Source organism: Ammospiza nelsoni, chromosome 16 (genome assembly GCF_027579445.1).
Source record: "Ammospiza nelsoni isolate bAmmNel1 chromosome 16, bAmmNel1.pri, whole genome shotgun sequence".
Classification (NCBI taxonomy): domain Eukaryota; kingdom Metazoa; phylum Chordata; class Aves; order Passeriformes; family Passerellidae; genus Ammospiza; species Ammospiza nelsoni.
The window spans coordinates 8712037-8728330 of NC_080648.1; the positions used below are offsets into that span (position 1 = coordinate 8712037).

Sequence of the window (16294 nt, forward strand, 5' to 3'; positions counted from 1 at the left end):
AGGATTTAGTTTCGATAGAAGGAATCAAAGCTGAATCTTTAAGGATTTATTCTTTGACACCACAGTCAGGAAATAAATTCATCTCAACTACCCTGGGGTTCTTGGCTGCACCTGGGGCCAAGCAGATGCTCCCAGTTGTCCAGCACCCACCTGGCCCTGTGCACAATAGCCCCAGGGCTGTCACCAAACCAAAGGGCTGGAATTGGATTGGACTGGAAATCATAAAAGTGTGAAAGTTGAAAAAGCCTCTTAGACCATCAAGCCCCACTGCTACCTGAGCATTGCCAAGCCCACCACGAAACCATGTCCCCAAGTGCCACATGCACATGTCTTTTAAATCCCTCCAGGTATATGAGGTCCCTGGGCTTGAAAATCCTTTCAGCAAAGAAATTTTCCCTAACAGCCAATTGAAACCTCCCCTGGCACAACACACTAACTTGCCTCTTAAGGAATTTGTTGTGTAACTTGGAAGCAACTTCACAGTGAGTAAAAAGAACAAGTTTTATACCAGGTGTTTGTGAGTAATACTTCATGGTGCTGCTCAACACCCCGGATCTTTCTCCAACCAGCTGCCACGTAACTGGCCTGACCCTTCCTGCACTAAGGCAGGCAAAGTACAGCTCGTGCTACCTTGGCTTGAGATTCAACAGCTGGGAAGAAGATGATGGAACAGCTGCCTAATTTATCACCAGAGCAGCCTGAACCATCCTGCTGGATCTTTATCAGCACCATCACTGCCTTCCCCACAGCCTATGTGAACTAAGCCCATGTGAACTCCTGGCCTCCCATTCTGGAGCCATTAACCACAGCCTGAACATCCAGCCCTTGTTCCAGGAGTGCCCACACCAAGTAATTCCTCACATCTTACATCAGTGCCCACATAGGCATCAGTTACATAAATCAACTCCTTTCGTAAACCAATGAGGATTTTCAACCACTTTGTTTCAGAACAGTAAGGCCACTGTGCTGCTTTGCCTTTCACTGCCCAAAGACAGACTTGCACATGTTGGGGAAAAGCAGGATCCAAAAGATCCAGGGACAAAACACCCACTGACTTCAGGGACGTCAGGGCTCTGGCCAAGAAAAGGAGGCAGAAAATGGAGGGTATGAAGAAGGAAGCAAAACCCCCTCAAGAGATTTGTCCTTGACAAATGACAAAGAGATTTGAAAAAAGGAAATATCTGCTAGTCCAGCCTGAGAGCAGGGGCAGCTTCACAGACACCAACACTGACTGTGGCTCCAGGGGCACAGGAGAGCCATGGAGCCCAGCATGCTCAAAAACCTGTGACACCCTCTTGCCAGCAGTTTTCCCAATGTGGGCACAGGGCCAGTTTCTTCAGGAAAGCTGCAGCACAAGACTTCATCCTCCCTGGCAGATGACAAAAGGTTCACAAAAAGCTGTGGGGCTCGCCCTGGCCCTCTGGCACAGATGGGCAGGTCTGGACAGTGCTGCCAAGGGTTTCCTGGTAGTCTGTGTCAGCAGGAACAGCAATGCCATGAGGTCTCCCATCCCACACCCAAGGTACTTTCAAGCAGTGATTTCAGCAAAACACAGCTCCAACTCCATTTTATGGCTGCCTTTATTTGATGCATGACACTTGGTCTGGTCAGGCCACTCAGTGACTCCCCTTTCTTGTTCTCCCCACATTCTGACTTTCCTACTGAAGTTCCTATGTTTTCCTACTGAAGTTCCTATGTCTAAGGGCATTTACTGACCAGCGACTGAAAACAAAACCCATCTTGTTCTCTGGCTCAGTAACACAAAATGTCAAGGGTTGATGGAGAAAGGGCATGGAATGAAGCAGACCAGAGGGCACCATGGGGATGGAAGAACTGCACAGTTCCCTGCCCTCCCCTTCCCTCATGCCTGGCTGAAGGAATCCTGCTTTGACAAAACAGCTCCTCACTAAAGACATGCAACAAACAGGCTTCTAATTGCAAATGTATTTCAGACAAACACATTTAAAAATAAATCTTTTGTGTTGGCTTGCAAACTGTATTTTGTTGAAGGCAGCATACAGAAAAGATGTTTGAAGAGCAACCTCAGCCCAGAGGAAAAGATACTAACCCACACCACCACAGGCAGAGCTTTGTTGAAGCTCAGCCTCAGAGCAGGGTCCAGGGTGTTGATCCACAGCTGTGACAAACAGCAGTGGCTGGACATGCAGACAAACCAACAAAACCCCTCATTATTGGCCCAGGACACACCTCCCTGGGCAGTACCAGGTCACCCCATGTTCTAGGAGGCAGATCCTGGAGCAGGGATCTACTCACACTAGGAGGGAATGCCAGATGTGCTTCCAGCAATGACTAACAGCTGGGCAACAGGATCCAACAGGTCACTTGGGAGACAGGAGAGACATCCAAGAACCAAGTGACTGTGCACCCACTTTGGGCCAAACTAAAAATAGACTAAAGCTCACCACTGGAGCTGCTGTCCCTACTGCAGAAAAAAACCAAACTACTCAGTTTTTCCTGTCAAGAGAAATGCCACTCTCATGGACATCTCTGGGCGCAGCCAAGGTGAGTTCTGCCCTTGGAGAAGCCACCAAGCAGTGTTACCTCCAAGAGGAGCCACCCCAAGCTGAACAGCTTCTCACGTCACCATCTGTTCCTGCCTTGTAGAACCTATGAGACACAAAAGTCTTTAAAATCTGTGCTTATAAAGACTTTAAGGCCTGACAAAACCATTGCAATCCTACTGCTTAGCAAAGGCCAATCATGTCACCCACAAACCCTGCACCACTGAAAGGCTGTGGGCGACCACCAGCAACATCTGCTAGAAAATTCACCTCCTCTGGACACACCACAAGGTCTCACTGCTAAAAATATCCACACCTTGCTAGGTGCAGTTGGGAAAAACAACCTGAAGTCACAGATCCTCCACACAGCATCTTCCAGGTCACCCTGAGGTCATGAATGAGCATGGAAAGGGAAAGCAAGCAGACAGATCATCCCTAACCCCAGCAAGGCACACACCAACACTGCTGTGACCTCTGTGACCACAACCTCTGCCCTGGGCAGGAATCACCGCCCAGGAGAGGAGATGCACCCACACAGAGATATTCAAGGGTCCAATCCAAGCCAAAAAACAAACATCAGTTGATATCAGGGGCTAAAATGTAAAGGTGGGAATTCAGTCCATCAGTTCACACAGCAGAAACACTCATCTGTGAGAATAAACACCTCCATGCTGCAGGTGAAAGCTGCTTTCAGGAAAATGTGGTTCTAACTCCCAGTGAAGCTGCTCTGCTGCCAGACCACCACAGCAGTGGTGGCTCACCAAAACCTCCTGTCACTACACAAGGATTTTCACCTCGTCTGAGAGCTCCAGCAGCCTGCAGGCAGTCAGGAAGGGAACTCTGGTCCTGCCCTGGGCACAGGTCCTCCTGGGGGTAGAAAAATCACCTGTCTCCCTAAAACTGCTCCAGACAGAAAGCAGAACTACTGCCCTCCTTGGCTATGGGAAACTCCACCTGTCTGAAGGGGTTTTGCTTGCTTTTCTTATCTTCTTCCTTTTGTAATACTGAAGCCACATCATCTGTACACCATGAGCTGAGCTCAGGGGACTCTGCTTTAGCCAGGCAGCTCAGAGATGCCTGTCTGAGGAACCATGAGGAATCACTGAGGGTTTGCTCCATTTATGGCAGCGCTCCTTCCCCACTGCCCAGGCATCCAGTCAGAGCTACATGGTTTTCCAAGAAAAGTATAAACAGTAAATGATAGCTCTTTATATCAGGAAATGCCTCTTTAATCTGAAGTGGAAAACTATATTCACTTATTTTAACTTATGCCAGATACTATTAGCCATTTGTGAACCTTATAAGGAGTGCTCATTTTGCTTGGGTAATTTGTGATTTTGCTATAAAATTAATTCCAATAGAAATCCAAAAAAAGACCAAGAAAATGAAACCAAACAAACAAAAACCTACAACACACACACACAAAACATCCCAACTATAAAAAAAAAAAAATAAAAAACCCAATACCAAACTCATGCCTTCATTTTGCTTTGAAATACCCTAAAAAGCAAATCTGGCAGGACCTTCAAATGTTTTTTTTATTGAACAGATGCTTAAAATGATGGGTGAATGTTAATGAAGCAGAAGGGTTTGCCCAAAGGACATTTTGATTCCCATGCTAGTCTTGCTTGAGTTGACACAACCACAAAGACTCAACTCAGGCCACAGCATGGAAAAGCTTTCCAAGGTACAAATGATAATCCACATGTAAAAATGAGCTGAACCCACTTTTTCTACCAGTGAACCACTAAAAATAATTTTGTTTTACTGTTTTTGAAAACACAGAACAATTACCCAGGCCATGGGGATGCTCCAAGAACCCAGCCTGAGAGTTCTTCTGCTCCAGGGCCAGCCAAAAGCCCTCTGAACAAAACTGACACAGGAGCACACCAGAGAGAACCAACCTGTTCACAGAGAGCAGCAGCTGGTCCACACAGGCTTTGATCTTGTTTTGAGCTTCTAGATGTGTCATGTTGTCTGTGTTCTCTCCGTTAATTGCCAGAATAATGTCTCCTGGGCACAGGTCTGCCATGGCTGCTTTACTGCCAGGGTTAATCTGGGGAAAAAAAAAAAAAATGTTACTTAAAAGAATGCTGGGGTTTTTTGAAAAGAAGTCCAGTTTCTTGGAGTAAGATGCAGGTAAAGGGAAAGATATTTCTAGAGATTATGTGTTTTCTCTTCACCAACAGCACCTACCTGGGGTTGGATGTCAGAGCTCTCAGGTCTCCAAGGGCCATGCCCTATAACAACACTCTTTGAAATAAGGAATTTCAGTCAACTCCAGCCACTGTGTGACCAGGTCCCCTCTTCACATTTGTCTCCTGCTTGAAATAAATGCAATATGCTCTTTCCAGAGAGATGCTTCACACTCCTTTGGCTTGCAGGCCTTTCATGATGCTGCAAGAGTCTGTCCCTAAGCAGCACATGAAACCCTCCTCTGGTTAACCACCATCCCCCTGGCTGGGGGAGAGGTTACGTTTGACATCACTTCTTCTGCACTGACATCCAAATGACTTCTCTCTTTCTAGCCCTGCGTGGTCACAGCCCCAGAGGGATTCAGCAGATATGGCACTTGGGAACATGGTTTAGTGGTAGCCTTGGCAGTGGTGAGGTAACAGCTGGAACTGAGGATCTTTAAGATCATTTCCATCCTAAACGATTCCATGATTTTATTCTATAAATACCACACAGCTCTTTAAGCCTCCACAATTCTTTCCTTCTGGTTTTGTCAGAGTGCCAGAACCTTATAAAACTTCTAACTTCTTTCCTGAGGAACTAATGACAGGTCCAGGTACAGTCTGTGGTCAGCAACAAGACCAATCCTAGTGCCCATAAAAGAGGTTCTTGAGAAATTACCATTTCATTTACATCATTCTAAATGTGGTTTTAATTTTACAGTAATAGAGAATGACGCAAGGCATATTCAGAACAGGTAAACATGTCTGGTTAAACTCTATGCTATGTGCTTTCCCCCTAATTTCCTCTTCAGTTTATTCACAGCATCTGCTAACCAAACACATTTTATCAACTGAGAAGTTATGGCATGCCTGACTTTTGGTTCTTCATGTGTCACTACACTAAAGCAAGCTGGTGCTTTTGTTCTGTTTACTCTTGATTTACACAAATGGAATTCCCTGTCTTAGGTGCTGGGTCTCTGCCCCACCCTGCTTGAGAAACCCAGACAACAGGAGCACTGCTGTACCCACCACCTGCCCTTGGCTTGCAGCAGTGCATGACAGCAACCATGCAGACCTGGCGTAGTTATTCAGGCAGTAAGACCAAGTGGGGCAGTTCCCCAGTGCCCAGAAGCCCCCAACCACACCTCATCATTAAACAGATGGTTTTTTTAGAAAGGGGGCATGCACATGTACATCCCAGCTTTCATCTTGATTTCATACAACCCTACAATGGCTTGCAGGATTAAAGATCACCTTGTTCCAACACAGAGCACATTCCACCCAGGTTGCTCCAAGCCCCATCCAGCCTGGCTTTCAACATTTCCAGGGACAATTTGTTCTGTTTTTGTAAGGAATTAGAAGAGGATTTAGTCTTACCACAACAGCCCCAGTATAACACTGCACTGCTCCCTGCAAGAGCACAGCTCCTGCACCACAGAAACACAAACCTGAAGGTGTTTGGCAAGCTCCAAACCACTTCTGACAGTTAAGCAGAACTGGCAGCCCAAGTTACAGCTTTTGTTGCATTGTCAGAGTAAATCAGTATTTGCCATTTGCCCTCCAATAGTTTCAGCTGGGCTGTTTGGCTCCACCAAACCCGCCCAGACCAACTGCTCAGGGGCAGCCCTGTGACTCAGCTCAGAGCAAACAACAGGAGATGGCTCTCAGCTCCACACACATTAGCTCTGACACAGGACATTTCAAGCCAGGACAGGATTATTTTTCCCCTGGCATTGTTAGGGGCTTTCTGACCCCTGTATCCATTTACAGGACATTAGGGTCCTATTACAGCCACAGAAGCTGCCAGACTCATCAGAAAGTCAACCTAAAGCTCAACCAGCACCTCCAAAGAAGCACCTCCATACTCTTGCCTGCTGTTATCTGCTTCCCCCAGTGTTCATCACACAGCTCTGGCTGCCAGCAGGCTTTTAGACCTTCAGCTTGACCCAGGACAGCTGTATTTTGTTCTTGTCTATTCGGTGCTGTCTAGATGTCTGATGGATTTTTCCCCCTGTACTGATCTTAACCACCTTGTAGCTTCCTTGAAGAATAAGCTGTTCACAAATGGGACTTTTAGCTGTTTCCTAATTTAAGCTTCTGCTGTATTTCAAATTGTTTTGGCAGTATTTTCATATTAGCATTTTATGTTTGCTGTGGAGATGACTGAGGGCTTGAAATGGAGCTGCACTCCAAGAATTCATCTGAGATACAGCATCAGTGACTAAACAGCTTGGGAATCATTACTGTAATGTCTGTCAGGCCCCAAGTTTGTATTTTAGTGAATAATATTTAAAATACTGTAGACTAAGTTCTCCTGACCCACAGCTGTGCAAAGCCATTGAGACCAAACACTGCACATAAAGCCTGACAGGTCTGGTTATGGGTCAGTGCTGTGCCTGAATCCAAGTGCAGAGGTTCTACCTGCTTTGGACATGGCTTAGTGGTGACCTCAGCAGTCCTGGGTTAATAGCTGGACTCAATGTCCTAAAAATCTTGTCCCACAAAGGACTCTGTGATTGTATGACATTGGAGCCTGGCAGTGCGCAGAGGTGTTGGGATGGAGCTTGGATCAGAGGCATCATCTGTGCCTCCCTCCAGAGAGCCCTCAGGTCTGCCCTGAGCCAGAACCACAGAGTGTATGACTTCAAGGAAGCACACACGAATCTGAGAGTAATCAGGCAGGCTATGAAGCGAAAAACAGTGCAAAGAAAACCTGCACCAAGTCACTGCAGCCCTGTGCTCTTGAAAGGCAAACATAAACCCAAAGCCACATACAGCAGACTTGGGGTGAAGTTGCCCAACACAGACATGCCAGTTCTGCAGAAAGGGGAGAACACCATCTCTCTGTATCTTCCTGCCCCAGGAGTACCATCCAGCCCCTGCCTGTGTGCCATCCCTGGTGCTCAGCAGTTCTGAGGCACAGCCTGGGATGCAATCCAGAAGAGCTGAATGCTTTACAGAATCACAGAATGGTTTGGGGTGGAAGGGACCCTAAAGATCATCTTGCTCCAACACCCTGCCATGGGCAGGGACACCTTCAACTATCCCAGGCTGCTCCAAGCCCCATCCCACCTGGTCTTGAGCACTTCCAGGGATGGAGCAGCCACAGCTTCTCCGGGCAACCTATGCCAATGCCTCACCATGCTCACAGAAATAATTTCTTCCTCATACCTAATCTAAATCTTTCTTACTTCAGCTTAAGGCCATATCCCCAAGTTTTCTGTAAGTGAATCAAAGCAATTCACAGGAACAGGTCCAGTGCAGTGGATCTATCACCAGGGACCATTGCAGGGCTGGGTGAGCTCCTTGTGAGATGGTTAAGCAGATCCCAGTGCTACCCACCACCTTAGCACTGCTCCATTTTCAGCAGGAAGGAACCAAGCATGAACTATGTGCAGAAGCAGTTCATGTGCTGGGAGGTCATTGGCACCAGTGCTTTCCCAGCTCCTTTTATGCCCAAAGAAGCTCTGGGGTGTTCTCAGCCGTGCATGCACAGCACAGTCGCCGCTCTGAGACGCACGCCTGCCAGCTTCACTGCTCTCCCAAAATTAAATAAAGAACAACCCTCTGAGTTTAACCCCTCCACATAAACAGCAGCTACTTCCTCGCTTCTTGCTCTCAAAAAATGAAGATGCTTCAGAAAGCTTATAAACAGAAAAGACTAAAGAAACAAACCACTTGGCCAGCAATGCTATGGTAGAGCAGAGCACAAGGGGGTGTTTGCAGAGCACTTGCCCCAGGTAAGCAGCTCCAGGCTCTCCAGATCCCAGAGAGCAGCCCCTCCTCACACAGCATGCCTGTGTAGGGTGTGTCCCGCAGGGATTTGTTCCCCTAGGGAGCCAGAACTTTTCCCCTCTTTTCTAATAAAAATATTGTTCTTCCTAATCCCCTTGGCATATGTCTCATTTGTGACATCTTTCCATGTTCTCCACATAGCATTGTGCTTCAAAAAATACCAGAGGTCCAGTACTGGTGCCTCTCTCAACCCCCTCTATTGTTCCAGGAAGAAAAAGACGAATTTAAAGAAAGAGCTCCCAGAGGACAGCACTTCTTTCACTGCCCTCTGCCTCTTCAGCCACCACAGAAGGTTCAGTGACAGCACTGCAAGCATCACCTCCACACCATGCCTTTTGCCAAATCATCCACCAGAGAACTCTATCTCATTTTTAAAAATTGGCTGTGTTTATTAAGTTTTTTCAACTATACTCCTCACTGCTTTTTTCAGGATTATCACCCACCTCTCCTCTCAGGCAGTTACCCTCCAGCAGCCCCTTCCCCAGCCAAGTGCATACTCTGATGCTATGAAACAGATTGGGATAGTCCCAAAGGCAGCAGCAGCTCTCTTATCTGACCACTGGAGCATCACCAGGATTTACTGAGTGCTGGCATCTGACAATGACAGGACATTAAAATAAAGTACATTGGGGCAACTGCCTTGTGCTTAACCTAAATTGGTTGGTGTTGGAGCCATGCAGTCTAATTTAGCAAGCAAGATTATTTGCACCAAGAGAAGTTTGCTCTTGAAACACAGTGTTCTACCATGTGCCCTGGAGCTTGGCCACAGAAGGGAGCCAGGGCTGGGAGAGCATTCAAACCAGGGTGAAGTCCCCATGCCTGCATCCCTGCCCTCACAGGGATGGGAGCCCTGCCCACCACAAGGATGGCTCTACTCAGAAACAGCTTTGCTCAAGCCAACTTCAGAACTGGGCAAATACCACAAGTTGAACCAATCAATAGTTTAGTAAAAGGTTAATTTGTAATATTAACTTAATCCCTTTTCATTTCTACTTTTTCCCCCACAAACCTGCATCTGAGGTCACCTGTGTAGGACTGAAGGATGAGGGATGCAGCTCCTCACTCCCTGCAAGACCTCAGCACAACCATGGGAAAGATTAGGTTAGTCTTTATTCTCACAGAAATTTTTTATCCAAATCAACAAAAGGTGCCTATTCAGGCCATTCCCACCTACACAATGAAGGCAGCTTTATCTCTGCCACATCTTCACTTTATTAAAGGTGTACTCTAATGCATCCCATCAGTGAACAAAGCCAGGATTTAATGGGTTAAAAGGTGCAATCCCAAACAAGCCTACACAGACCACAGCACTCTTCTCTTAAATCAGTGGTAGTTTGTTGTAGGCAAGGCTGGGGGAATTCTCTGTTCTGCAACTGTGATCAAAAGGACCCAATTAAAGTCTTTGAGAGACTTTCATGACAGTGTGACAAAATTCTCAGCTTTTAAACAAAGCCTGTCTGTTCCATGCTATGGGGAAGGGAATGATCTTACATAGCTACATCTTTTAAAACAAGATGAACCAAGAGTCAAACAATTAACTAATGAAAATAAATTCTCTAAACCCTTTAAACATTCTTTCCAGGGATTCTCTTCAGCTTTTCAAAGCATCCTGCCTTGAATTCCTTGCCAATTCATTTGCATTTTTCTAGTTGCTTATATAAAAGTCTGATGTATCAAGGCATTATTTAGATAAGCTCACAGCCCAGTACATGAAGAACACTGTTCATGGAATCTGAATTCATTTAACTACTGGAGAAAATAAGTTTAAAACAATAGAAGGGAAAGAATCAAGTATTATAAAAGGCAAGACAGTCAAAAATCCTTTTGAATCCAAGTACTAATGGATCCAAATCCAAATTTAGAAATAGTTTCATAGGGCAGATCCTAACCCAGCCCAAAGTACGAGGTCTCTGTACAAAGAAGAGGCTGAGAATCAGTGAAACTGGACATGTGTTTTAGAGCACCAGCCACTAACCCATGTGCAGAGCTCAGAACATGGATTGAGAAAAACAAGGAAGGGATCCACAAGGATCACCTGGTGTATCTTGTCACCAGCTGTCTTGCTCAGCCCAAGGGCACACAGCACAGCTCTGGGAGCACTCCCCATGGTCACAGCCACCAGGAGCCCCCTCCTCCACAGACAAGTTAAAGGTTCTGTGTTTCTTTAGTGCACAGAACAGCCCCACTCAGCAATACAGCTGCCACTACACTTAAATCTGCTCTGTGTTTACTCTGCCTTGTTAGGGAGCAAGGCCAGGGAGGGAGAGCTGCCCTGGGGACACCAGTGAGCCCCTGGTGTGGGTGTGCTTGGAGCACCACCCCAGTCCCTCAGGTACCCCACCTCTGCACAGACCAGACTGAGCAGCATCACAGAAAGTGTTTATGGCCAGAATTGCTTCATCTCCTTCAGGAGTTTAGGAGCCAGCTCTCCAGTGAAGTTTTGCCCCTCAGACACCCCTCAACAAGCAGCAGGGCTTCTCGAGCCCCTCTCAGGAACAAGCCTTAAGCACTGTACAGAAGACATAGAGGAATTGCTTAGAGTTTGCCTTCCAAACCATCTGCCTCTTGGCCAGAAAGGCAGGCTGACACTTTCCTTCCCATCAAAAGCAAAGTGTACACACAGTGATCTCCAAAGAGAAAAAAAATTCTTCAAGATAAAAAGTTTCATCCAGTTGGTGAGCATACCTGAAGTTTCCTTCTTGCAGCACACTCAGGTGTTAATCACAGAGTGAAGAGATTTGTGCCTTTGCCAAACAGCTGCTTTATTGGTCAATGTCAAGTAGTTTGCAGGGTTTGGTCTTTTGGACCAGAACCTTTGCATATGCTAAAGGTTTTTGAAGTGTTTTGTTGCTTATGGTAGACAACAGCTTTCAGAGCAGGGTCAGCATCCTGCAAACCTCCCCTCTGACAATCTCCTCTGTTATTATCAACCAGTCCTGGAGTCAACTGCTCAAAACAGCTTCTCTTTTAGCTGTGCACTGCCCATATCTAATAATTAAGAATATCAACTTAAAATAATCTTCTTTACTCTGGTATATTTTGTTTTCTGAAGCTTGGGCTGTAAAATGTCATTGCCACATAATCTGCTATCAATCCACACAATATGTAAAACTACTTAAGGCTTAATGGGTGTGAATGCAAGTTTCTCTGGTTGTCAAGAAGGATTGAGTGTGGCTGTGAGGCATCTTGATGGTGTTTGGAAAACTCATTGCCTGAAATCCTGTTGAACAGAACATTTTTTTTAAATACAGCTGTGTTCTCTGTGGGGAGAAATCAAAATTTGTTTTGGGCTTCTCCTGGCTGGAAAAGTTCCTCAAAAGCCACACTGGCTTGACATCTTTGCTGTTGCTCAAGTAAGATAGTGAAACCTGTGTTTGCTTGAAGTTTTTGTGTAAATTCTGAAGTAGAAACCAAACACAGCCTTATCTAGCAGGGCCTGGGGCAAGTGGGGTGTTAGGGGCTGTGTACAAACCCACTACACGAACAAGCTCAGTGAGATACGGGGTTTGCTCTGGCACACATCTGGCACTGATAACAAATCAAGCAGAGTATTTTTCTGTGAACTTGTTTGTTTTAACCTTTTCTATCAACACTGCTAGATCTTGAGAGAGCTACTGTTTTCTTTCACACTTCAGAACCTGTGGTTACAGATGACTTAAAAATAAAAAATGTTTTTACTAAGTGGGGATCTGAGAATCACAAATCAAGGTATTTTGAGAGCTCAGAAACTGGAAAACAAATTCAGTTAGAAATACTATATTGCTCCTTCTAGGATTTCCTGTGACAGGTGTTTCATCCTCAAGCTATCAAAAATGAAATTAAATTGCATTGGTCTGCATTAATTCTACACAGCTCATAATGACATATTTGTATAAAAATTAAGGGACTTACCCAATTTCAGGGGAACCAGGATTATAACCATCTGTTTTGTTACATAGCAAAAAGTTTAGGAAAAAAAAAGAATAATTGCACATAATTCCCCCTGTATACCTCTTGCACCAACCGGGCTGTTCTAGTAAGCCTGTTATCTAACTATCCCCTTTAACCCACTTTATCAAGTGGGATTTAAATGCACACTTCTATGAAATAATTTTGAATACCTGTCCCAACAGGCAATCTTTCAATCTTCAAGGGAAGCTGACATCACCACCATTTGAAACAAAAAGAAGGGGGAAGGAAGAAAACCCCAAATCCCTAATCCCAAATACCCAGGGACACTGACCCTATGCTGCTTTGTCCAGCCTGGCAGGGGCCTGGTGTTTTCACGGGTATGCTGGGTTTATTTTGTTAACTTGCCCCAAGGTCAGAGCTTGCCTACATGGATCTACATGAATCATTCTTTCCACCTGCTTTCCCACTCAGGATTATCAGGGTGCTTAATTACGGTAATTAGTATTAGGTTTTCATTCCAGTACGTTCCACCACTACTGTCTCCTGAACCAGCACAAGCATTTACTCTTCTCTTTCAGTTATTAAACAAAGCCTCAGCAATAGAAACACTTCAGCAGCAAATATATTTGTGACATATTTCTGTTAGTTCTTATGTGTAGGTCAGATTAAGTGTTCTGTACCAGCACAGCTTCACACTTAAACACCCAAACCTCTCAGCCCTGAGTTTATGGGAGTGATGAGAAAAACAAAAACTGACTCGCAAAAGATTATTTCCTTCCACTTGAAATAATCATCCCACTTGAAATACTGTAACAATTTTACTATGCAACAAAGTGAGGGACAGCTTTCATCACTCAGCTCCACACAGACAGCAAACCCAACAAAAGTCAGCAGAAATCGGGGGGGGGGGGGGGGGGGGGGCATAGCTTTGGGATTCAGCAAACAGAGAGGCTTCTTCAGTCTATTTGGGAGCTCTGAACAGAGTGCATCATTTCCATCCAGTAAACTATCAAATACATGAGAACTATATGAAACAAAACCCCCCACCTTAAGGAAATTGAAATCCTCCTAACTTGTCTCAAACAGAGACAAAATTCCTGTTCCTTTTGCTGCTGTCTCTGATCCTTGCCTTCTACACCAACACAGGTGGAGTTCCTGGGGTAACCAAACCTGTTACTGCCAGCCCTGGGGAGCCCCTTCTGCTCAGCCATCCCACCCACACAAGAACAAACCTCCCAGGTATTATACCACTGAGTTCCCTCTGCATTCACACAGGATCACAGCACAGACTTGGGCATTTGCTGGCTGCCCTGACAGAGTCAACAAAACCACTTTTACTGGAATTCCTTCCTCAGCAGAATTCTTTCTCGAGTATCCTAACCTTTAACAGGACACGTCTCTGCTCAAATGTGAAAGCTGCTTAAGTTTAAAAGTCAACCTTAACTCAAACAATACCTGGATAATGGATTGCAGACCAATTATTTCTCATCCTTCTTGTGTTACATTTCCAAGCCAAAACTGAAACTTGCATTTTTGCTGCTCCTCTAGAGACCAGCAGGTAAACTTATGTTGAAGCCAGCAGATAAAGGAAAACTTGTGTTAAAATCTCATTAAAAATACTGGAATTGGTTCATTTGTGAATTATCTGTTTAGCCAAGTAATTTATCTATGATTTCAAAAAAAGAAAGTGCATGGATTAACACTGGCAGAACTGGGCAGATGATGACATCAGCTGCTCCAGGAGCAGGACAAGCAAGTTCAAATGATTAAATGCATTCAGCTCCTCCAGTTACGCTAATGACTGATTATCTTTTAATCCCAGGCAAGGGGGTAGATCAACTGTGATCCCACACAGAACCACAGCACTCACTGATGTGGTTACAAGCACAACACTGAGAACAGCCAAGTGAGTTATCCCATTCCTGTTCCTGAGCCATGGCTGCTGGTCAAAAGGAATGCTGTCACTGGAGTCAGAGCCACAGGGAACCCCCTTTCCCACAGAGGGCAAACACAGCACCCTGTATTAGCCTGCTCAACCAAGGAAAAGCAGCTACCAGACATTTAATTAAATCTTAAAACCACTCTCTATGCAGTCATTAAGGTCAACTCGAAGCAGATCTTTTGGATAATTTCCTACCCCCATAAATATCATTAGGAGGAGTAACCATTAATGATGTGATGTCCTACACCTAGTGTTAGCTCACTGTAACAGTGGCTATAAAACAAACTGTGCCCTGTGCTGACAACACACCAGTCTCACCCTCAGGGCTGCATGCCCCCAAACCAGTCCAGCAAACTCCAGCCCTGCTAATGTGGGTCCTCCTGAATACACAAGAAGGAACAGGATAAAAGGGTGGCTATAGCACACCTAACTCTTCATGTGACTGTATGAGAGAGACGCCCTAAGCATGCCCTTCTGGATTTGCATTTATCTTTAATACCAAGGAACACAACACCCCACCTGGAGCCCTGGCCTCTCCAGGGCAGAGTTCAGCATCAGCTGCTCAGCAGAGCAATCAGATCCTTACCCCTTGTCACTTAAGACTTACCAAATCACAGAGAGAAGTGGCCTGCTTTCAAGGAAAAAAGACCATTGCTTAATGTCCTGAGCCTATTAGAGACAGCTGCAAGGGACAGACTGAATACCATCAGCACCTGCACAGCCACTGCCACCTCACAGGGGCTAAAGGCCAAAGTAAACCCTTGTGAGGGAGGCAAGTTCCATCCCAAAGCAGGACAGGGTCATTGTCATGTTCCATGCTAGCAATCCATATACTGTCCTTTATCTCTTGACAATATTGTCACAAGACACTTTTGTGGACCACCTCCAGCTTTGTCCCCTGCCTGACACTACTGTGCCTCTTTCTCAGCTCACCCTGGCAGCTCCTTTCATTATTTCCAGCCTCCAGTACCCAGAGCTGAATGTGGGTGGCCTTGGATGCCTGAAATCCCAAACTGCACCTGATTTCCCAACATAACCAGGTAGGATGCTTGCAGAGCTGTACAGCCCAAACACCTTGTGACGGGTTGATCCTCAGCCTCCTTTGGCCAAGCAATGGGACACAGCAGTTCCACACCCCTCAGGCAGACCAGCACACCCAGCACATGTTGGCTTCCTGGGCCCACAGTTGGATGTGAGAATCAGAGTGTGGTCCTGCCTTCCAGCAGGGTTTCTGCTTTTCCATTTCTGTTTTCCAAATGCCATGTAATTTAATGGCATTTTAGTATAAAACAAATAAAACCAAAATTAAAGAAGAAAGGCACTTTGAAGGGAAGCAGAAGTCAGCCAAAAGCCTCCACAATTAGCAAGAGTCTCCTGCCGTGAGCCAGGCTGGGCAAAGGGGATGGAGGCTTCTCATTCCTGGAGATGGGAAGCCCCCAGCCCCCTTGCCAAGATTTAAAGCCAGAAAGAACAGACTTCCTGGCCAATTACAGAATAAAAGGGAATATGGGACCACAACAGCCATGATCAGTGCTCTGCACAGTAGCAGGGTTGCACAGAGCCACCACCAAGCAAAGCCCAGGCTCCCCAGGAGCCCTCCAGCAGCCCCTTCCTACATCCCCACAGCCAGGAGCTGCAGCAGAAGATAATTCTTACCCAGCTTTAACATTTTCAGGTACTGTTTGCAAAGCAAGTAAGGTCTTTTCTTGTGTTTAGAGACTAGAGCCCAAGCAGAGCGCCCTACATCTAGATTTACACCCTAGTGATTTGTTTCCCACCCTCTGGGAGCAGCTGTTAGAGTACAGCACATCAGAGCATCAGCCCACTCCTCAGGGGGAACAGAATTTTAAAAGGATCCAATTTAAAAGGCTGCCAAATGGAATAACACCCTACATCTGCTTCTTGCATTACAACTCCTGGTGATCCACAGCAAGACTGGCCTGAGGAGAATCATCCTCCTGACACCT

The 16294-nt window shown here is 45.8% G+C and overlaps 1 protein-coding gene across 1 annotated transcript in view; it reads right to left on the reverse strand.

Annotated features, from left to right (window-relative positions):
- PDLIM4 (PDZ and LIM domain 4) overlaps positions 1 to 16294 on the reverse strand; it is a 44665-nt gene that overhangs the window by 26806 nt on the left and 1565 nt on the right. Inside the window, exon 2 of the mRNA XM_059483688.1 lies at positions 4427 to 4578. Coding sequence (XP_059339671.1) covers positions 4427 to 4578 — 152 coding nt within the window. The remainder of the gene's footprint in view (positions 1 to 4426; positions 4579 to 16294) is intronic.